Here is a 21,020-nt window from a genome sequence, read left to right on the forward strand (position 1 = left end):
GTAAGGACGGTCTCAGCGGCCGCAGGCCCGGCCGGCGCAGCTCACGAGCAGCAGGCCGAGGCCGAGGCACGGCACCGCCCGGCCGCCTTCCCCCCTCCGGGCTGAGGCCGCTCCTGGGGGCGCGGTCGTTCTCCCGGCCCCGCGGTTGAACGGCGCCCGCTCGCGCCCAGCCCGTCCCGGCAGCGGCACCCCGCAGCCGCCGGCCCCGCTCAGCGCCCGGCCGTGTCGGTGCCCCCCGTGGGCGCCCCCTCGAGACCGGGAGCGGGGCCGGGGGGGGGGCGGGCGCTGCGACCCCCCCGAGCCGCGGGCAGAGGACGCCGAGGGCAAAGCGCGTGCGGCAAAGGCGGTCGCGGAGGCATAAAGAGGAGCAGAATCCAGATTTCCCGAATTCCAGGTAGTGCTTTACCACACAGAGCGTCATTAAATACTTGAAATAACCAAAGCTCCCGCCCAGCTGCCTGCCGGAGCTCTTCGGGCTCAACAGGGGTCTGATTCGGGTCTGCCTGGGACGGTGCTGAGTGCTTGGCACCTTCCACGGCCGGGCTCCTTGCGAGAAATAAGCTGTTAGGGAGGAGGGTCTGTCTTCTTAAATAAGATTTAGAAAGCATGATGAATTACATTAACCCTCCGCTAATTATTATCATTATTTACACCAATTAAAATTAGTTGATCTCATCTGGAACCAAATGGCTGACTGCTATGCGAAGTAGGCCCAGAGGAAGATCCCAGCACACACACTTATTATCAAGTTGATGTTCAGGACATGTTTCACCAGCGGTTTCTCCTCCAGGGAAGCCAAGGGAATCTCGGGTTTAGTCGGTGCCACGTTCTCAGAGTTTTCCGGTCTGCTCTCCATCCCGCAGAGCCACAGAAAGGTCTTCATCAGCTTCGAATTCCTTTTGGTGTCAGTCGTGCCTACAAAGCCAGTAAATAGTGAGGTATAAATCTCACTTACAAACCAAATCCCAGGGATGTATCAGTATGGTCCTGTACAAAGGGTGTGATGCAAAAATGCATCCTCGCTCTTTAACTGAATACACTAGCTACACTGAGGTGTGGGAAACCCTTCAAGGAACATCTGTTTGGGGCTGCAGGATCAATTTCATTCTTCCCAGGAGGTCTGAGCTCAAGTTCTGCTGCTCCCAGCATTCTAGGAAACCGTAACAGGAGAGCACACCTGAAAGCTCGGCTGTAACTGCTTGGTGCCCATCAGCTTCCTTCTGCACGTGCATGCTCTAGTCCGTTTAGGGTTACTCCACATTACACGTGTGCAAAATGATTTCTCCCAGCTTTGTTGTCGATTAGGACATACGTGACAAAATGCCAGGAAGATTTTGCTCATACACAACAAAAGTGAGATTTCCCAGCATTTAACTTACTCATTAACTAATTGATCTTTTCAATAGCTTTTTATAGATCAGAGGAATACACAGCAAAAGCTGCAGAGCTGCACAAACAGTGTCCCAAGCCTGGCAATAATAAGTGATGATAATCATTGCTGGAAAGTGCAGAATGAGTTGCTATGCATGTTTGTACCTAATACCGACAAGTACAAGTTTTAAAAAATGTAAATCCTCCTTCACTGATCTGTCAAGAACTCCGCCCAGGGCTCTGGGTTCTCCCTGCTGCTAGAGTCGATCAGAAAACATCACTGAAAAACAGAAATGGAATTTCATGAAAATAATTGTGGTTTTCCTCCACCCTCCCCTTTTTCAATCAGTTCTCCTTGCAGCAGGTGCAAATAGCGCTAATCTTTAGTGCAGGACAGTGGGCATGGCTTCCTGTATCCCATCCAGCTCCTTCTTGATTTCAAGCATATGTAATGCCATCAAGAGATGGAAAAGAAACTAAAACTAAATGTTTGCTCAGGTAAAACTGTCAGGTAAAAACCTTTTAGCATACCCTGAAGATACAAAAATCCAGAGGAAGTAGTTTTAACTTTTCTTGTCTTCAGAGCCTTTACATAACGCGTAGGGTTGTTAATTGTGGATATTACTGAATGTGGTGTTGGAGCACTTACATTTATTATCATTTGAACTATTTTCAGAGGCAATGCTTATATCAATCTGGAGAGCGGGACGCTCAGCTTCACATGCTCCTTTTGCAGCATCAGGAGAAGTGCTGACTGCTAGGTCTTTCTTGACTGGTAGATCCCCGCGTGTGAACCAGGTAAGCCGACTTATCTGATGGCATGAAGAGTGGTGTTAAAGAAAACTGCTTTCATGGTTGTTAAAAGGACCACCTTAGCAGCACAGCAGCCTGGAGAGAGAATACTTTAAAGGGTCAAAATCTGTTCTCCTGCTCTGCTGGAGCAGGTGAACAGCTAAGTGCTCAGCTGCTAATGACAGAAGCGATGGCTACCATTGGCATGCTGGTTTTAGTTTTGTCTGGAACGTGATAGCTCTCTGAAGGATCACATTCTTCACTTTTTGTTACTGAACAGGAGACATTTCTGCATGGGACCATCACTGGGTGCAGATTGAGAGCGGGCCAGCGAAGGGAGCAAAAGAATGGAAACTGCAGCCAGTGAGGAACGATTCAAAGAACTGGGGTTGTTTAGAGAAGCCAAGACAGATGAGAGACACGATAATTTTCTTCAAATATGTAAAAGATTCATTAAAGAGGAATTTTCTCAGTATCAATGACAGGGCAGACAGGAAAGGATGAGCACAACATGAAGCTAGAAAGATTCAGGTTGGAGATGAGGAAAAACCTTTACTGAGAAGGGCAGGTAAGCTCTCGAACTGATCATGCACTCCCTGGGCATTCTCCCTCTCTGGGGACTTTGAGAGTAAGTTTGCCAGAGATTTTTCAGAAATGTATCGGGTTAGTTCTGTCTTGAAGCAAGAGGATGCATTGGCTGTATGATTTCTGAAGGTCCCTTCTAGTCCTCCTTTCTGCTATTTATGTTTTTCTGTAGCCTCAGTATATCTATTAAAAATAGTCAAACTGGCACAAACCTGTTCCAGAGGAAGTGTGCTCTCTGCCCTTGATTTCTCTTTTCTGCAAGTAAAAATGGTTCCTCACTAAATTAGTAAGAGAGTTGATAAAGATGACCCAGAAGCTGGAATTTCTTGGAAAATAGAGGGATAAAGCTAATTTGTCATGGATTAAACATATGTTTGAATTTAAGAACAGCTCTTTAACACCTACTGTTGACCAGTTTCCAGGGTGGGACTCTGGATTTACGGGACCAAAACCTTAAATGACAAGGCAGCAGAGTGCTGGAGCAAAGTAGGGATTGCTGTTACAAGTTATTGCGAGTGTTTTCACAGACATAGAATGAATGGAAACTTCCATTTCCAGATTATTTATCTCCACCTTATTCCCATGGAAGTAACTTGGGGCATCCTGGAAACCATTTAAGAATAATGAAAGAAATCTGAGGGGTTGACGCACCATTTCTTCCGAGGGGGGTTCTGTGAGCATGCTCACGACCAGCACGGTGAGCGTGGAGATGGCAGCCAGGACCATGGAGAAGTAGAGGTAGTGCATGTACCTCACCACGCCTGGCCTGAGGTCCCGCTCCCCGCACTGGGGCTCCGGGTAGATGAAGTCCAGCACCAGTCGGATGACGCCCAGCAGCAACCCAATCACCAGGCCCCAGAACGCGCCCTAGGAAGTGAGGGATATTCTTTACTGGAGCAAGAAGCATGAATCCGCCCAGGACCCAGGGCTATACCCGTGCTCGCAGGCTATAAGCTGGCCAGGCTTTCTCCTTGCAGGTTTTTTGGCAGGCTTCCCTCGCCTCCTTTTTCTGCTCCTGCTGTTCATCTAGGTGTGCAGGTGCTGGTACAGGAGCCTGGTACTTCTGCTGCGTGGGGACGAGTGGGTCATGCATTTTGGTATGGAGGGGATGTATAATGTCTTATGCCAAAATACCCTGAAGGGAAATATTCACATCCTAATGGTTGCCTTAACTGTGGGTGCTTACAACTGTTCTCCACCTAAGCAAAAGCCAGTTTGGGAAGGCTTTGCCCTGTACCCAGCACCAATCTTTGCAGAGTTGCTGGAGGCTTTGGATTCCTGCTGCCATTCGGCTCCTTAAGTTCCCAGGACCCCTGATGCAGATCATAGGAGTGCATCTAATAAATGGCTACTGAGGCCCTAACACCCTGCAACCAAGTGACACAGTCATCTCACTACTTCTGAAATGCCAGTGGAGCCTTTGAAAACCAGCAGGAACTACTGCTTCCTGCCCCAGGCTGATGGCTCTGCAGAGGTCTGGGTGCCTTTGTTCTGCTAAGCACTAGAGGAGGAGGCCGGACTGCAGCCTGGGGCTGTGCTCTGAGCCTCTGTCAGGCCACAGAGGCGACTGCACTGTGCACAGGGGAGTTGTTACCTTTTCATTCGCTCTTTTCCAGAAGCAACCCAGTATAAACACCATTGCCACAGGAGGCTGCAGGTAGGAGCTGATGGACTGGATGTAAATGAAGAGCTGCCCGCCCTGGCCAGCCTGGACTAGTGGGATCCACAGGATGGAGATCACAACGAGCAGCAGCACAAAGACCCTGTGCAAGAAGAAGATGTCATTATTGGTAGCCCAGATTGTTCTTTTCCACTTGCTCAGCTTGCAGGGCTCCTGCTGAGATCTGTAACCACCAGGCCTCTGCTGTTGCCCCCCAGCACCCCTGTGCAGAAGGGGGCTCTCAGCCCGTCCTCACCTGTAGTGGATCCCTTGCACCCGCCCTGCCCAGGCTTCCCCAGACACCCTCTCCAGCTGCTTGATTCGTGTCTCTGCATGTCTTTGTGCTATGGCATCTTGGGTTTGCTCCTGTAGTTTGGTTTGACCTGAGCAAGCTCCTTCCCCCCATCTCTAACAATGCTGTAGTGAAGTGGCTGTAATTAAAAATGGTCTGAAATACAGAGGTCGTATTCTTTGTTTTTTCCCAGTTTGAAGTAGAGAAATTGATACTGGAGATACTAAATCTCCAGAGGGGCAGCGGGGTGCAAAGTGTGCAAAAAGGTCTCTTGAACGTTCAGGGTCTGATAGAACACGCATGCCCTCGTGCCCTGTACCTGCCAACAATCATGAGTTCCCACTCGGAACAACGAGGCCGGAATTGTTTCCAGAGGTCCATGGTGAAAATGGTGCTGGCACTATTGAAGATGGAAGTCAAGGAGGACATAAGCGCTGCTATCATCACTGACATCATCAGGCCCCGGAGTCCTGGAAGCAGAAGTGTCACCTCCCTGAGAACTCCTGAATAACCTCAGCTGCAGGATGACCTTGAGTTCTTTGAACTACAACAGACTTTTAAAAGTATTTTTAGCCCCAATTTTAAAATGGCTAGTGGTAGGGAGGCTTTAGCAGTTGATTCTCATTGTTAAACATCTATTTCTCTCTTATCTGAATTTGTAAGAATTAGACCTCTAGACACTGGACTATCACCCATCTCTCTTGTTGCATGCTGTCCCTTGCTGCTGTTTCATCAAGCCCAATGTAACCTCCACTGAAATTATAGTCGCAGGGCATTTTCCTCTCTGGACTTTTCTCACAGATGCCTTTCAGCTGGTGCCCAGCCCACCGGTGCCAGCACAGCTGCCAGGCTCCTCACCTACAGGCAGAAGTTCTATGACCAGCTTAGGGTAAGCAATATCAGAACAGCCAGATGGGTTGCCACAGATTTTTCGACAAATTTCCGGGTCTGCACAAGCCACCAGATCTGAAATAAGCAAGGGGGAGTGAGAAGCAGCTCCACAGAGCAGTCACCATCATCAGTTACTGGCAGAGGGAACAGATTTCTCCTGCAGCACTTACCTGGGAAGAGAACCCGGCTGATCATGCCCGGCATTACCATCATAAAGAGGGGCAAAATTTTCAAGTAGGAGGTCATCAGGGAGCCTCCCTTGGCGTGAGAGAGGTTTTTAGCAGCGAGGGACCTCTGAACGATGACCTAAAAATTAAGAAATGCGTTTGGTCTGCTGTTCAGCAGCACTCCTCTCAGGGTAAGACAGGGCCTGAAATGAACAAAATGAGTTAGAAGAATGCTGCAGAAACATCAAAAGGTTGCCCAGGGTTCCACTCCTGCTGGCTCTGATGTTGTCACTAGGGGTGACGGTGGTCAGACCCCTGCAAGGCTGAGAGAAGTAAAAGGCTGAAGTTCAAAAAAACCTCTACAGACTGATTAACACCCTCCACACACACATTTCCCCCCTTTTTACATTAAAGTTATTCACAAAGCTTAGTTGTGCATGTCAGGTTCTGCAGGTTGAGGATTGAAAGCATCAGCTTTTACCGCATTCCCCTAAGAAATAAACAGTCCAGGCTATGCTGCAAACCTTAGGTTTGTAACCAGATTTAAACAACCAAGGACACGTTCATGAAACCAGCCAAAGGAATAAGCAGTAACCCACCTGATCTGTACACCAGTACCAGAGGGATGGGATGGTCATTCCCACCAAAACCCCCGGCCAGGGAAGGTCGGAGCTAACAGGGTCCCGGAAAATGTGAAAAGCATCTTCCCTTGGCAAGCCGCAGCTGCTGTTTTCCTTGCGGGTGCTGGGAATGGCATCAAAGTATTTTGTCTGCAAGCCTTCAAGACCGCCAACTTCAACAAAGCCTAAAACAAGTCACAAGAAGCAATTATCATCTTCCATGCTCTGTACTCTACAGTTTGCTGAGGGTGAGCCTCCACAGGTATTCTTTAAAGTCAGAAGCGACTAGTGACTTTAACACTGGGCTGGGGACAGCATCACGCTGTAAACCTGCTGGCTAGAGAAGATGCTTGCTCATCTCTTACACTACCTTAGAACATATTTCTTCAGGTATTTTTCATGGCGTACTTGTGCACTTTTACCACATAAAGAACTACTGTAAGATTATTTGTGTAAGTTTATATTTCAGCGGGAAAATACATAGGAAGCAGTTCTCAGAACATCAATTAAGTAATCAGCTGTAATGACCCAGCGTGTCTGTGCCATTTGTTAAAGATTCTGTCGCAGTTTTATCAACACGACCCCAGGGCAACACTCACTGAAGACCATGAGAGTCACGGCGCCGATCAGCATGATGAGGGTTTGCAGCGCGTCTGTGTATATCACTGCGGCCAGGCCACCTGCGAGAAGAGAGAAGCAGCAAGCGGTGGGAAATGGGAGCTGCCCTGGGCCGGACCCCTCGCGCCTCGGCAGCGTTTTGAGAGCAGGGCAACCCCAGAGCCCTGCCAGGTGCGCTGTCACCTGCTGCCGGGCACTTTGCCCGCAGTGGGCAGGTCAGCCCTTCCTCTGCACGGCACTTTGGCTGAAACTTCTCATGTTTTGAATCGTAATGAATCACCATTTTGGCACTAAAAAGCCGAAGTCCAGTATAAGTACTTCTATGGGAAATACATGGAAAAGCTCCAAGACAAAGCCCAAGCTGAATAAGGAGGAGGAAAAAAAGCAGGCATGGGGGGGGATCATTACGAGCAACGTCACGGGGTGAGCAGTGAGAAAGGAGCAACCTTTATTTGTTTGGGATTTGCTGCTTACTCCGTGCGTGGCTTTGTTCCATTTGGCCGCTCTTAAGCCCCAAAAAGGCACCCAAGACTGAGAGTGTTTTCCGCATTGCACGGCTTGCTGTTATGTTAGTCCCTCATACCTCCAAAAAGCCCAGAGGAGAAACTGTACTGGGCAAATACCATGAGCATAACTTCCCCATAAGGAGAACCTGATGTACATCCATGTCTGGCATGGCCTTGCAAGGTGTGTTCATTTACTCTGACCTTATAATTCTCTTTTAACAGGTGAGTTACCGATTGCTAGTTTTGCTGTTCTCCATACTCGTGGCAAAGCCAGACAGTATGGGAAGTGCAGGACTCCTACCATAAGCGTGAGGATGCTCTGTGCATTGCATGAACGCACTCAGCTCACTAAGCAGGATCTGTGGTGCTGCGAAACGTCGGCATTAGGATCTGAAACTCAGCCACGTACCTGCAACAGTGTAGACAGCGGTGATTGCCAGCAGGCCCACAACAGCAATGTAGAGGTCCCAGTGCAAGGCTTGCTGAATGAAGAGGGCCCCAGCGTACATATCAACCTAGGGAACAAAGCGGTCAGTGCAGCTGCTGATGGTGTTACCGAGCCCCTCTAGGCTGGCCGAGCCAGGGAGCGGGAGCGCTTGGCCGACCCAGCTGCCTCTTTCCCCTTCTTCGCACACCCCTCTGCAGCCCCAGCTCCTGTGCGTGGGACCAGGCTCCGTCTCGTGTTAGGATGAGTTTAGGATCAGTTTGTTGTGAGGGGCGCAGTGGGAGCTACCCCAGGAGGAGCCTGCACACAGCTCCTGCATGGAGGTGCCTGGGTGGGCTGAGCTGACCCCTTCCCACTGCATAGGAGGCAGCGAGGGGGCTGGGGAGAGCCGTAGGGGCAGGAACCGGAGCCCCCAGGTGCTAAGCTCTCCCCGGTGCCCCAGCGCCTGCCACCAGCCCCAGCACCCTGGGCCGTGCAGTGACTTCCTCGTTGCTGACAGGGCCCAGCCCGTGGTTGAGGGCAGTGTCCTTGGGGTGCGGTGGCCCAGCAGCCACCTTGCTCTGCAGCTACGTGGAAACGCTGCCTTTTAGGACGGGCAAACCACAGACCATAGAGTGACAGATGTATAAAAGCATCTGAAAAATCCCTTTTCTCTATCAGGCATCATGTCATCAGGGAGATGCACCGAAGGGGCAGTTTTTTCTAAAGGAGCAGCCGAGCCTGGCCCCTGGGTGCCCACAGGAACCCTGCGATGCATCACCCCCCAGGGCCGCAGGCAGCATGTGCCAGAGAGCTCAGCCCACCGGGCCCTGCCTGCACGGGAAAAACACGGGCAGGGACTCTCTGCTTTCACCAGTTCACGCAGTGCTGCCCAGTTAATAAACAGCTTGCGAGGTGTTGCGCAAGGGTTGATTCAGTTATTCATTCAAGGCACTACATCAAACAGGAGCAATAAGTCACTGAACTCTTTTTACCTGAATGCATACCGACTCCTACATTCTTATTCGTCCTGCACAGAGCAGTGTTTGGTGTCTGTGCAGGAAATGAACATGCAAAGGGAAACTGGGCAAGCAAGCCAGACGTACAAAATCTAACAAGTGCATCCATCAGGTTAACTTTTCAATGGATTACTGCTCAGGACATTGACATGTAGTTTCCCCCTTACCATAGCAAGCATTCAAATCCCTCCTGGGAAAAAAGCTGTAATTCTTTTCGTGTAGCTTCTTGAAACAACTGTAGACTACCTGAGGTATTTTGAAAATACCCCCATCTCTGATACTACAGGGAAGGGGCAGTCACTGCCTCTCTCGGTCTTGCTGAAGACCTTTCCAAAGTGAGTTGAACTCAGCCTCCTTTCATTTTCTTCCTACTTACTGATATTTTGGTGAAGATATAGATGAACAAGTAGAGAATCGCCAGGAACATCTGAATTCTTCTGCCTCCAAAGCGCTTCTGCAGGTACTCTGGCATGGTAGTGACCTGTGTGGGAGAAACGTGGAGTGAGATACGGGACCCCCCAGCTCCCTGGGAGATGTCACAGCTCTCCCTTACTGCCAGCAGCCTGAGCACTGTGCACAGGCAGCAGCTCCTGCCCAGCCCTCGGCCCCTCACACACCGAGCCCCAGGGGCATCGGGTGCTCTGCAGCTGCCTCGCTGCTGTCAGGAGCAATGCAGCTGCAGCAGGGAATGGCCAAGCCAAGGAGCCAAGCAGGTGGTGTGAATCCCACAAAGTCATTGGTGGACACAACTTCCCATTTACTTACTCCTGCCGCTATATAAATTGGAAGGAATAGCCAGGCCAGCACCAAAACACAAAACATCCCCTGCAAAACAAATGGAAAGGAAGTTCACGGATGCTGGTCAAGGCTGTGATGAAGTGTGGGGAGCACACACACCCTGGGGACTTGGGGACTTCTCACGGGCCTCAGGCCACCAGCAGCTGGAGGTGACTCTGAGCTCCTGCACCAGGACTCTGAGCCTTGGGAGCTGCTCTGCCCTTGTGTGGCAGTTCCTTGGGGCTCAGGCTTCCTGCGGACCTGCCCTTATAGCACAGAGGCAGCTGGAGGGCTGCTGTGCCGTGCTGTGCCGTGCTGTGCTGTGCCATGCAATACCATGCCAGGCCATGCTGTGCCGTGCCACACTCACGTTCCACTCGTAGGCTGTTGCAGCAATTCCTGAGGCAGCTCCTGACCCAGCCAGGCCGATGAAGTGCCCGCTCCCAACATTGCTAGCAAACAGGGATGCGCCCACCTGGGGAGAGACGCGGGAGGTCAGGCGCGATGCCCTCAGCTGAGCCTGGTGGTGCACGGGGCCGGGAGTGGGGCAGCTCCGTGTCCCAGAGCACAGGCTGGGCAGTGATGCTATTCCTGCACACCCTGCTGTGGGACATGAATCCTTTTCACCCTCTGCCTCCTTCTTTTGCCTACGTGCTCAGTGGCTCTGGCACCTTTCTCCAGCTCCTTTCGCCACTTGCAATGTGTCGCTCACTTGGGGGCAAATTTAGGGGCATCCTGCTTCCAACCGGGTGTCCATATCATGGAGGATCAGGGCAGAAGGTGGAGGGCACACCAGGAATGTTGGGCCTCCAGGTTCCTGTATTAGCACCTGCTGACTCACCAGGCCAGCCCAAATGAAGCTCCCCACTTAGCAGAGAGCAACACGGAGCTGCGGCCGCAGCAGGGACCACCCCGTTACTGCCAGAGATCTCCAGACAAGGCATGAGGAAGCAGACGGGCTTGGCCAGCCGGGGGGTGGCTGCCGTGGTGCCCAGGGCTGGGGCGGGTGCCCTGCAGCAACTCCTCTTTCTTGAACACGGAAAAACAACCAAATTGTAACTGGGTCTTTCCAAACCGTGGGAGTTACCTTTTTCTTTCTGTGTGGAGAAATACATTCTGCTTGGACAAAATTGCTTTTTACTCTCACTGTAACTTAGGGGCTAGCAGTACGATGACAGATATACTTACAGGCCACCAAACCATCTGTCCCCCGGCTAGAAAGTAGCCTTTCACAGTGCTGCGCTGCGTCTTCCACATGGACTGGGAAAGCAGAAAAGCAGAACAAAGGATCATCATTTCGGCTGCTGCTCAGAACAGCACCGAGCACGTGGCCATTTCCCTGGTGGGAGAGTGTCCTGTCATCACTCCAGATCCACAAGGAAGCCAAGAATTTTGGACAAGAGCTGCGGACATCCCTAGTTATCAGGCTCAGCCAGGAGAAATGCGAGGCACTGCATGCATTGCTCACTGACTCTTGTTGTTCAGAGATTTCAGAGGTTTTCATGTGGTATCGGGAGTTATGCACCGCATGTGAAGGCAGCAGCCATTCATCTCTGCCTTGTGACAGCCAGATTGTGCTTCTGCTATTATAAAAGCCATGCCAGAAGGATGCCTTAATTGTATATAAAGATTATTTTTAATTTATGGGATCTGCTGTCAGAACCTCACTGCAGACAAGCACAGATGATTTATAGGACAGCAATTCCTTCCCAGATAAACAAAACATTATTAGTAGTAATACTTGGTACTTACACAACCTCTTCCTTACAAGTGTTCTCAAAACCTTTGCAAACACTGGAGCTGAAGAGCCCTCCTGCAGCGCAGTGAGGGCACTTCCCCGGGCTGAAGTGAGGGTAAGGACCTGTAAACTGCATCCTTCCACTTGTGCAGTTGAATTCAGTGAAGTGTGGCTTGATTCAAGCCAAACTAGAATAATTCAAGGCCCAAACAGCCATATTTCTCAGCATAACAGGGCACATACGAAAACTGTTACATGCTTACCCAGAGCCCAACAGCCAGGACAAACACAAAGTACAGCACAAGGACCGCGATGTCTATGGAGTCCAGCGTCTTCTGGGGAAACACATCCCACTGGGGAGTCACGGACGCTGGGGTGCTGCTGGTGGTCTCCATGGCTTCTGGTGCAGGTGGGCACTTCTTTGTCCTGATGCATATATCTGTCAAAAAACAGGTTGGGCAGTTAGGTGGTGGATGTGGGATGGTGGCAGCACCAGGGAGGTGCCGGCTGCTTCCTGGGGTGGTTGGTGCTGGCCGGGCTGTGGAGCTGCGGTGCTGCTGATGCTGGAGCTGCGGGGGTGGCTCTTGTGCCTGGCTCTTGTCCCCACTCACTGATCCCTCTTGTCTGCAACGTGCCAGATGGTTCCAGGGTCAGGTCTCTATTAATGTGGGTGAGTTTTTACCCGGCAGAGAAATGGGCACGTTACAGAGAAGTAACTAGCTGAACAGGAAAAATCCAGGCAAGGAGGCTCATTGGGAATCAGTGTCATTCCTCTTCCTTTCCTCCTCCTCCTCCTCTCATCCAGGCTCTACCTTGCTTTGAAAGCAGAACAGGATGTGAAGGGCAGCACCAGCAGTGGCACAGAAAGTGAGCCTCTGGCTTGGTGCTGGCCTTTGGTGGTCACGCAGGATCTCTGCGGCCCAGCACCCCCCTGCCCTGCTCGCCCTCCCCTGAGGATATACGGGATTTGCTTTCTCTTACCCTGCTGAGCCGAGGAGACGTCCCCTGGGCAGGGCAAACCCTGCACCCCTGGCCTGGGCTGCGGCACCGTCACCACCAGGACACCGGGCGCCTGCTCGTCCTCCTCCTCCCCACGCCTGCAGAGCTGCCCAGCTCCTTTGGCCACTCTTGCACTCGTAAGGTGACACTTATAAGCTCCCCCCACCAAAAAGCTGGAAAAGGTGGGGCAAAGGGAGGCGGTGCGCCCTGCCCTGCCCGCCACGCAGGGGGAGCTGTGCGGGTGCTGTGCTGCGGTGCTGCTGGCCAGGGTTGGTGAGAGGGGCGGCCGGACAAGTTCTTCCCCTGGGCGCAGCGCGCAGCGAGCACAGACAGAGGCATCCACCCCATCCCTTGGTCCTGGGTTCCACAACCTCCTCTGGCCTCACCTCTTTGTTGATGCATGCAATTGCTGCTTTGAGCAGCAGCCGAGAGCTGCCCTTAACTTGCCTGTAGTCTGAAGAGCCGGCTGGATGCAGCCAGCTGCCCCTGGCATCGTGGCACTGCCGTGTACTCCCTGCCCAGGTGTGTGAAGGGAACGGATACATAAAAGCTCACCCGGTGTCCCCGTGCACCGAGGCAATGTTGCCAGTGCACCGGTGATGGAGATGCAGCAGTTTCACTGCTGGGCAGCACTGAAAAGCGCAGGCTCTGCCCTGTGCCACTGCAAACTCGGCCCCAGTGCAGTCTGCATGGATGAGGACCTTGGGGCTCGTGCGTTTATGGCAATAAGGGCAAGAAGCAGTTTTGGGGTGGCAGACAAGGTCCTGCAGTCCCATCACCCAGTGTCCACAGCTGGCAGGTTGTATCCTGAGACATCAGCATCCTACAGCTCACGTCCCAAAGACAGTCCAGAGCCGCATTGTGGTCAGCTGAGAGCGGTGCCGGTGCTGGGCTGAGAGCAGGACCCACAGGACCCCACAGAGCCCTTCCTGTACCCTGCAAAGCACCCAGGTCCCACTGAATCCCCTGGGAGCACTGGCCTTGCAAGGAGGCAGAACACGGGCTGTCAGAGGGTCAGTGGTGCCTTACATCTTTAAGAGGCAAGGTATCTTGGCTGTCGCTGCGCTTTCACTGGCATGCTTAACCTCTAACTTGGAAAAAAGAAACGCAGTTTGGTGCGCCAGCCTCAGGAAGCTGCTAACCCCTCTAACACCTCCCACTTTCTCTTTTGCAGCTCTGATATTGCCATTTCTTTTCACTTCCCGTAGCAGGGCCAGGTGCTGCACACCTGCAGTGCAGCCAGCACCATGAGCTACCTGCGCTCAGTCTCGCACGGGACAGGGCGCACGGACACCTCTGTGCCTTTTCCTCTGCAAGGTGTGCAGCACTGGGGCAGAGCCCTGCGGGCATTTGTCCTGCCCATCAGTGAGGAAGGGACATGCAGGACATGCTCGGGTGAATTCCCGGCACCAAGGTGTGTCTGTGGGTCCCGTTTAAAGCCATGCAGGGTCCCTGACCCGGCGACGAGCTGCAGGGCGAATGCAGTGAGCTCAGCTGCTCTGATTTCTAATTCTAACCCTGCCCAGGCCCAGTGGAAATTTTGCCTGTTTTGTGCATTCAGGTCACAGCTCGGTCTCCCTCGGTTCCTGGCACAAGCGGCAGCGCTTTCCCCGCCAGAGATTGTGAGGAAGGAACATCCGTGGCATAGAAATGCAGCCGCTGAAGCCAGCCTTTATCAATGGTCCCAGGGAGACGCAGCCCACGTGGGTGTCGAGGCACCGTCTGGACTCTATCACTCTAAATGCCGCTGTAATGGGATTTTTTAAAGCTTTTCCAGCTCTATCCACCTTCTAAAGACACCACTGCTCGTCAGGAAGAAAGTCAGCCCCGAAGCCGCCCCAGAGCCACCCAGCACCCAGACCTCCCTGGCACAAGGCAGAAGCCGAACGGGAACTTACTGCGCTCAGCTGGGTCTCATTCTGTTCCCTCGCGCTAGGCACCACCAAGCCTCTGCCAACTGACAGGCAGCTTAAATATTGCCAGAGAATCGGGATTTGCCAGCAGAGCTGTTAACAGTGTCACAAGGAATGAGGAGGAATATTTATAGTCAAACTTAAACTAATTGCCCGAAGTTACTCTTTCGGTCTCTTGCGGTTCTGGCAAGAAGTGCATTATTTCCACTATCAGGGCTCACGGGTCAAATTCCAGAGTGCCATCCCCTGAAGCAATCTGCAGCTAAGGAAGGGACATGTAACAATAAGAAGGTCAGTGCTGGTGTCCGCTCAAGCTGACATCCCAAGACAAAGGAGGGAGCCCGCAGCTAGTCCTGTGTCAAAGTTAAACAATAATAAAATCGAGCACCCCAAAGCTCAGGGAACCAGAAGCAAAGTAGGAAAAGCTAGTGTCTGTATTTTAGCTCGTTGTTTCCCTCTCAGCTCACACGCTGATGGACATAACTAAAGGTCTTTGAAACCTGGGACTGGAGATGCTTGAATTTGGTCTGCTAGAATGTGGAAACTCCAGATTTTCCTGAATTGTGCTACAACAATGCAGATCCTCGGAGACTTCAAGCTGAGCTTCCAGGTACCTTGCGCTACCTCCAGCCCATGCAGCTTTTTTATGACTTGCAGCTCTTCCACTCTGAAGCTGAGACTTCTGTTTGTCCTTTTGGCAGCTCTCACTGCTTCTGGGAAAAAATCACAACTCACAGCAAAAAAAATCACGACTCCCAGCACTTCAGGCTGGATGCTTAGAAGAACGTCAGCCATGTTCCAGCGTGGCTTGGAGACGTCAGCCTGGAATTATTTTATCCCAGCCAGTCCACCAACAGGAGCTGTGAGGGCGTCCTCACCGTGACTTTCCTAAGCTGCTTGTTCTCTTTTTGATTTTTTTTTCCATTTCTTGCAGGAAAGAGTGAAAACCCTTAAATATTCCCAAGCGTGAAATGCAACCTGGGATTTCTGTGCTGGCTGTTTCACTGCCTGTGGATGGAGCCAGCCCCGCAGTGGTGGAGGAGCCGGGTCCCGGAGCAGGGCTGCTCCAGGAGTTATTGCTCCCTTCCCAAGGCCACGCTCTCCCATGAGGACAATGCCATGGTCAAGGCTGACTTCAGTTCTGCTAAGGATGAGCTGGACAAGGCTAAGAGGAGAGCTTCCAGCCACTGTGTTCATTCTGGGGAAAAACTGACCAAGTGTTTGGAGTTATCGAGAAGGAACAAGACAACAAGGGCATGGCTGGATGCAGCCAAGGACCAGATGCAGTGTGGGGGCTGCAGGGCACCGTCTCTGGAGGTTCGCAGACCTGTGTGCAGCCAGGCGTGGGCAGCCAGGAGAGCTGAAGGAACGCCGGGAGGCTGCGGGCGCTTGGCGTGCACATACCCTAGCTCTGCTCAGAGCCATTTTACAGTTGCCTGTGCCATGGCCTCCAGGGAGGAGCCGCTGCTGGAGCAGGCTGCTGTAAACAAGCTAAACTACAACCAGGAAATCTGATAGGAGACCGGCCCCTATCTATCTGCAGTTAGGGTAAAGGGAGATAAATTGCTCCAGGGACATAAACTTGTCCTCAACCAAGAATTCCTTTACAGAGGAAAACAATTCACTGGCTCATATGCACACTGACTACTTTCTTCTGGAGGCTGCAGAAAAAATCCCTACTATTTTAAGAATTTGCTGCTCATATTCATCATGCTAGATTGAATGTTGCTTGCAAACTGCTCTCTTCTGAAGTGTGCAGTTATTTTCCTCAGACCAGCAAGGTCAGGTGCAGCAACCTGACCTTGGAGGTACAGGGAGGTACAGGGACCGATATTGCGGTGTGCAGTCACAGAAAAGCCAAATGAAGAATTCCTCACACCTTCATCTGCACCTGTGGTACCAAGCGATTTTTAACAGAATGTACATTCATGTGCAGTCAGGAGGCAGAAGGCAGTAGCTTTATTTTGGGGATAGCACGTAGGCATTGAGTAGAGACTGAATTGTGAATATACATAGTCCCATTATCAAATAATATAACCATATCTCAGAAGTTCTGGTTCTTTGAAAATATTCACATAAAAATACCAAGGGGATTGAAGTTCTAACTATTCTGGAAAGTTACAACGTGTAGCAAAATCTATGTACAGCACTTTCATATTTTTAATGACGGTTTCAAAATAAACTCCAGCAGTTTAAATGTTTAACATAATTATTAAAAAAAAAATAATCAACTGAATGCAGTGTGAAACACCCAAAATGGGGAGTGGAGTTGAGTGCGCATTGCCCTGTTACCACTGTCAGTGGAGAGAAGAGACCGAGACGGGCAGGGCTGGGCTCTGCCAGCACAAGGCTGGAAACTACCTGGCACTTACAACTGTATGGACTGAAAACGCTGTGAAAACATACTTCACTTTCTACGGCATGGTTTAAAAAATATTGAAAACTGATGATTTGATGGTCATAAGGTCTCCCATAAATAATGCACCGGTTGGTGATTCTGCGCTTCAGCACAGGCTGCAGGAAGAGCTCTTGCTCTGGCATCGACGTGCAGAGGCTCACCGAGGCTGCGGCTTGCGGAGCGCTTCGGCAGGCCGGGAGGTTTGAGCGTGTCGGGTTGGAAAGGCAATGGATGCATTTTGCACGGAACAATGCCTCACAATATTAATGCACGGTAGTGTTGCTGCCGCAAAGCTCTTGGGGCGCTGCGTCGCCTGGAGGCGCATGCACTGACCGCAGGGTGCTGTTAGCCCTTTTGTCCCAGGGACAGCTCGCAGGGAATTTAATTAATGTAAATAACAATCAGCTGTTGTTGAAAGATGGGCATGAATGCTTCTAGAGTTCCCTGGGTATATCCAGCACGAACTGGTCACATCATACGGTGCACCAAAGGGACTGCAAGGACCCCAGCCCCTGGCAGCGAATACCAGAGGGCACAGGAGGCATTTCTGGCTGCGCTCTGCTGTCCCTCGGGGGCAGTACTCGAGGCTCCAGAGGGCTCCCTCTCATTTTTAAGCTACTAAGGATTTTGTGCTTTACAAGGAGGCACCAAAATGCTCAGGGATTCGTGTCTCCTGGCGAGCTCAGGTAAGTCTAGGGCTGATGACATGAAATTATCAACAAGATTTTTTATCAGTCATTGCCGCACCTTTAAGCAAAGCTGACGGCCAGAAGGGCTCTGGGGCTTTCCTTGCTCTCCCGAGCAGCTGGGTACAACCACCCTGGATCCAAGGTCGGCACCACATGGGTGTGCCATGGGGTTCTGCAAGGTGCTGTCTCTTATCACTGCCACTGGCCAACATTGGCAGGCATCAGAGCCTCCGGGCCACCACCGGTGGTCTGCACCCAGCTGCTGCCACCTGCGCAGGCAGCACTGCAGCCCCACGCTGTGCTGCTCCAGTGCACAGGGGGTCGAGAGGGTTGTACTCATCCCCAGTGCTCCCATCCCGGCCTGACCGGCTCTGCAGCTGCGAGGGGAACGCTTGGGCACGAGGGGACATCCTGCACGAGGGGCAGGGGCCCTGCGCAGCCACGCACCACTGGCCACAGGGACGGGGACAGGGGACAGGGCTACTGCAACTGCTGGTGCCAGGTCTGTGTGCTGCAGGGACACAGGGCAGCAGGGTTCTACCTGGGTGTGTCTGAAGCCCTTGATTCTGTAATACACTTGAAGTGAAGGATGCTAAGAAGGACATTGTCAAACCAAGGCGGTGTTTGCCTTCCTGTGCCCGTGCCTCACCCCCACTTCCATCCGTGACCGTCTGTGGTGCCCGTTCAGCGTCTGAGCTGTCCCAGCCCCTCGGCCTGCGGTTCTGCTCGGTGGTAGCAGGCAGCAGCAGTGTATTTACAACCAAACTCAACGGGAGCAAATTGCACTTTGTTGGCAATAAATTGTTGCATTTCGCGTTGCCACGGCCTGTCACCAGGCAAGGGGGGATGTCATCCTGGGACTGCGCTGGCTCTCACCGACCTGCACGTCAGTGAGTGCCCGCTGTGGGGAGAGAAAGCAAAGAGCAGGAGACGAGCATCAGGCAAAGGCAGCTGCTGTGGTCAGGGAGAACACGGCACCGGCACCGGCCTCTGTGCCCTTCACTGTCCCCTAAACTGCCCCACGGCACCACCTACCCAGTGAGTGTTACCCACTCAGTGCCACGCGCCCTGGGGTGCTGCCGGCCAGCCTTTGTTAACTGGGGGACACAGCTCTTGCTTCACCCTCCCCACGGCCGTTGCTTCAACCCCATTTAGCAGGAAATCCCCGCCCCCTCCCTCCCCCCCCCCCCGCTGGCTTTGGGAAATACAACTCACCTCAAACTTGCTCATGAATTCTGCAAAAATGCCAAAGAAAGATTCTGAAGTTGTCATTTTAGAGTCTTCCCCAAAGAAGGACAACACCTTGCCGAATTCTTCCATGGCCTTGTGCTGCAGGTCATCCAGCGAGCGCATGGCGGGCTGGGCACTCTCCAGAAAGGACTGGGAGAGATGGCTTAAGGGAAAACAGCCGGACTGCAGGGCTAGTACAGATAATAATAGCTTCTGCTTGTGAGTGTGGCCAGGTTTCCTCCCAGATGCAGGAAAGGACCTGCTGCAAAGGTCCACACGTGAGGGCAGCCTGCTGCCATGCACAGCTGGCACAGCAGAACTTCCCTGGAGGGGGAGATGGCCCAGAAAGCTCTCTGGCCCTGTGGCATGGCTTTCTGCCATGCAGAGGCCTGGGGGCTGGTGGCCACTACAAAGCTGTTTCCCACCTTGGCTAGGAGAGAGTGGAGGGTGGAGGTCCCCACACTTCACCAAGTGCTGAGATGTGGGCATAGCGCTGCTGCTTACCAAGCGGGGACAACGACAACCAAATGGTTTTACTTGAGGGCAGTAAGTCGTGTTGGGGATTTGGCCCTTTCCCAGAAGGATACAGTCATCACGATTGCAAATCTGTCCTCTGCGGTAGCAGGCATGTTGTGGCAGGCCACCTGTATGTCGCTGACGGTGGTGTGGAGGTCCTTGAGGTCAGCCGTCAGCGTTCTCTGGTTCACTGCAGGAGCAGAGAGGAGCCAGCAGCGTTACCTGGGTCTGGCTGCCTTCCTGCCCCTAACTGGGCAGCGATCAGGGGCCGTGGCAGGGGTCGGGACTGCCCGGGGACACGCAGCTCCACGCGCCCTGCTCTGCTCACAGCCTGTCCATGGGCTGCAAAGAGCAGCTGGGCCAAGTGCAAATTCCAGCTAGGAAAGTGACCTTCATCAGGGGAAGGCTTACATCTCTGGGCCTGAGTTTTCTTCTTCCTTTACCGCCTGTAGCACCAATTCCCAGGGGAATTGCTCGCAACCAGGAGGCAATGGTGTGCAAAGGGAAGGCAGCCCCACGGCTTGCCTGCAGCCAGCCTGCTGGGACCCCACCACCGCACACGGATGGTAACCCCGAGATCTCGGTGACTATTTTAAAGGCAGCTAGCCAAGCCGTGTGATCCTCAGTCCATGCAATACCTGTGACTGGACTGTGCACCTGTAACTGCGAGGTGGTGCACGCTGCAGGCAGGAATAACGCTGGCACCAGCCCCGGGGCACTGCGCAGCAGGGATGGATGGAGACAGGGGCTGGGTGGAGCAGGACGGCTTCTGGCACTTCCTGCTTCTGCTCCTCATCGGCACTTACAGGGTACGTCTGAACTCGCCACCAAACCTTCTCGTGTCAGAAGGAAGGTTCAGCGCAGGGACAGCCGTGTCTGGGCACTGCCGGGTGCAGTAGCGTGTCACAGCCGGGACCCCCCCCGCCACTAAGCTCGTGCCTTTCCAGCCCCCTCCTCTCGCTCAGGACCATTCCCCCTTGTCTTGGGTCACCGTCCTGCTTGTACCAATGCTCATGGCCAGTCCCGTACCCGTACCGAACCAGGAGGCAGTGCAGATGCTTTTGTTCGATTACCTTTGGCAGCGAGCGGCACTGTAGGAAGATCCTTGGCAAAGCCCAGGAGCTCTGGGAAGTGTTGGCTAAGTGATTTGGCAAGGATGTGCAGGAAGGTGGATTTCCCATCAACAGTCTTGGTTGTGTTCAGCTACAGCAAAGCAAAACAAGTAAGGAGACCCTATGCAGAGGTTTGGGAAGCACCCAGTGGGGCTGGTTGCATGGGGGCTCAGCGTGCGTCCATTCCCCTGCATGGCCATCCCCCGCCGTGCTGAATGGATCAACGTTCAGACGGGACGTTTAGTGTTTACGCAGTGTGTTACACCCAGACGGGAGGTGCTGAGATGCTAAGCAGTGCCCCCACCCCACGGTGGGCTGTATCCCTGCAGCCCACACACACCGCGGTGTCCCTGCTGGGACGGAGCCCGCACGGGGCACTCAGGGCTGAGGCCTCCGGGGCCGGTGCTGTGAAAGGCCCCTGCCCTGCCGCCGGGCCCTCGCTGGGAGCTGCAGCACCCAGCACCCAGTAGAAGGGCAGGCGTGATAACGGGTCACTGCAGCTCCCGGCACTGGTGCCTCGGCACGAGGAGGCGCGCGCTTCCTCTCCTTACCTCAGTGAGAAAGTTGATTTTAAAGCCTGTTGTTTTGCCGGTCTTGGGCTGCCCGTTGTTCAGGTAGTTTCCCATTGCCAGCACAAACTGCAAACACAAACCGTGGTGATTGACTGGCCAGTCACCTCCAGCGTTTACACTGCCCCGTCCCC

At 52.9% G+C, this 21,020-nt stretch overlaps 2 protein-coding genes across 2 annotated transcripts in view; both read right to left on the reverse strand.

The window, feature by feature from the left end:
• Positions 1–697: 697 nt before the first annotated feature.
• SLC5A11 (solute carrier family 5 member 11) lies at positions 698–10,940 on the reverse strand. The gene is made up of 14 exons (XM_035563466.2): positions 10,911–10,940; positions 10,093–10,197; positions 9,711–9,770; positions 9,322–9,426; positions 7,912–8,017; positions 6,978–7,058; positions 6,358–6,563; positions 5,762–5,897; positions 5,559–5,666; positions 5,020–5,170; positions 4,343–4,511; positions 3,400–3,615; positions 2,021–2,183; positions 698–915 (listed from the first exon to the last, which is right to left on the reverse strand). Exons 1-14 carry the CDS (start codon positions 10,923–10,925, stop codon positions 698–700), a joined length of 1,839 nt encoding a protein of 612 aa, XP_035419359.2. The 5' UTR covers positions 10,926–10,940.
• A 5,370-nt stretch (positions 10,941–16,310) lies between these two features.
• The window catches only part of GRID2IP (Grid2 interacting protein), a 32,111-nt gene continuing 27,401 nt past the window's right edge, over positions 16,311–21,020 (reverse strand). The window contains exons 19-23 of the mRNA XM_035563440.2: positions 20,869–20,955; positions 20,279–20,408; positions 19,277–19,395; positions 18,675–18,839; positions 16,311–18,360 (exon numbers count right to left, since the gene is read on the reverse strand). Of these exons, the coding sequence (XP_035419333.1) occupies positions 18,289–18,360; positions 18,675–18,839; positions 19,277–19,395; positions 20,279–20,408; positions 20,869–20,955 (573 nt within the window). The 3' untranslated portion in view covers positions 16,311–18,288. The remainder of the gene's footprint in view (positions 18,361–18,674; positions 18,840–19,276; positions 19,396–20,278; positions 20,409–20,868; positions 20,956–21,020) is intronic.

Source organism: Cygnus atratus, chromosome 15 (assembly GCF_013377495.2).
Source record: "Cygnus atratus isolate AKBS03 ecotype Queensland, Australia chromosome 15, CAtr_DNAZoo_HiC_assembly, whole genome shotgun sequence".
NCBI classification, from domain to species: Eukaryota; Metazoa; Chordata; class Aves; order Anseriformes; family Anatidae; genus Cygnus; species Cygnus atratus.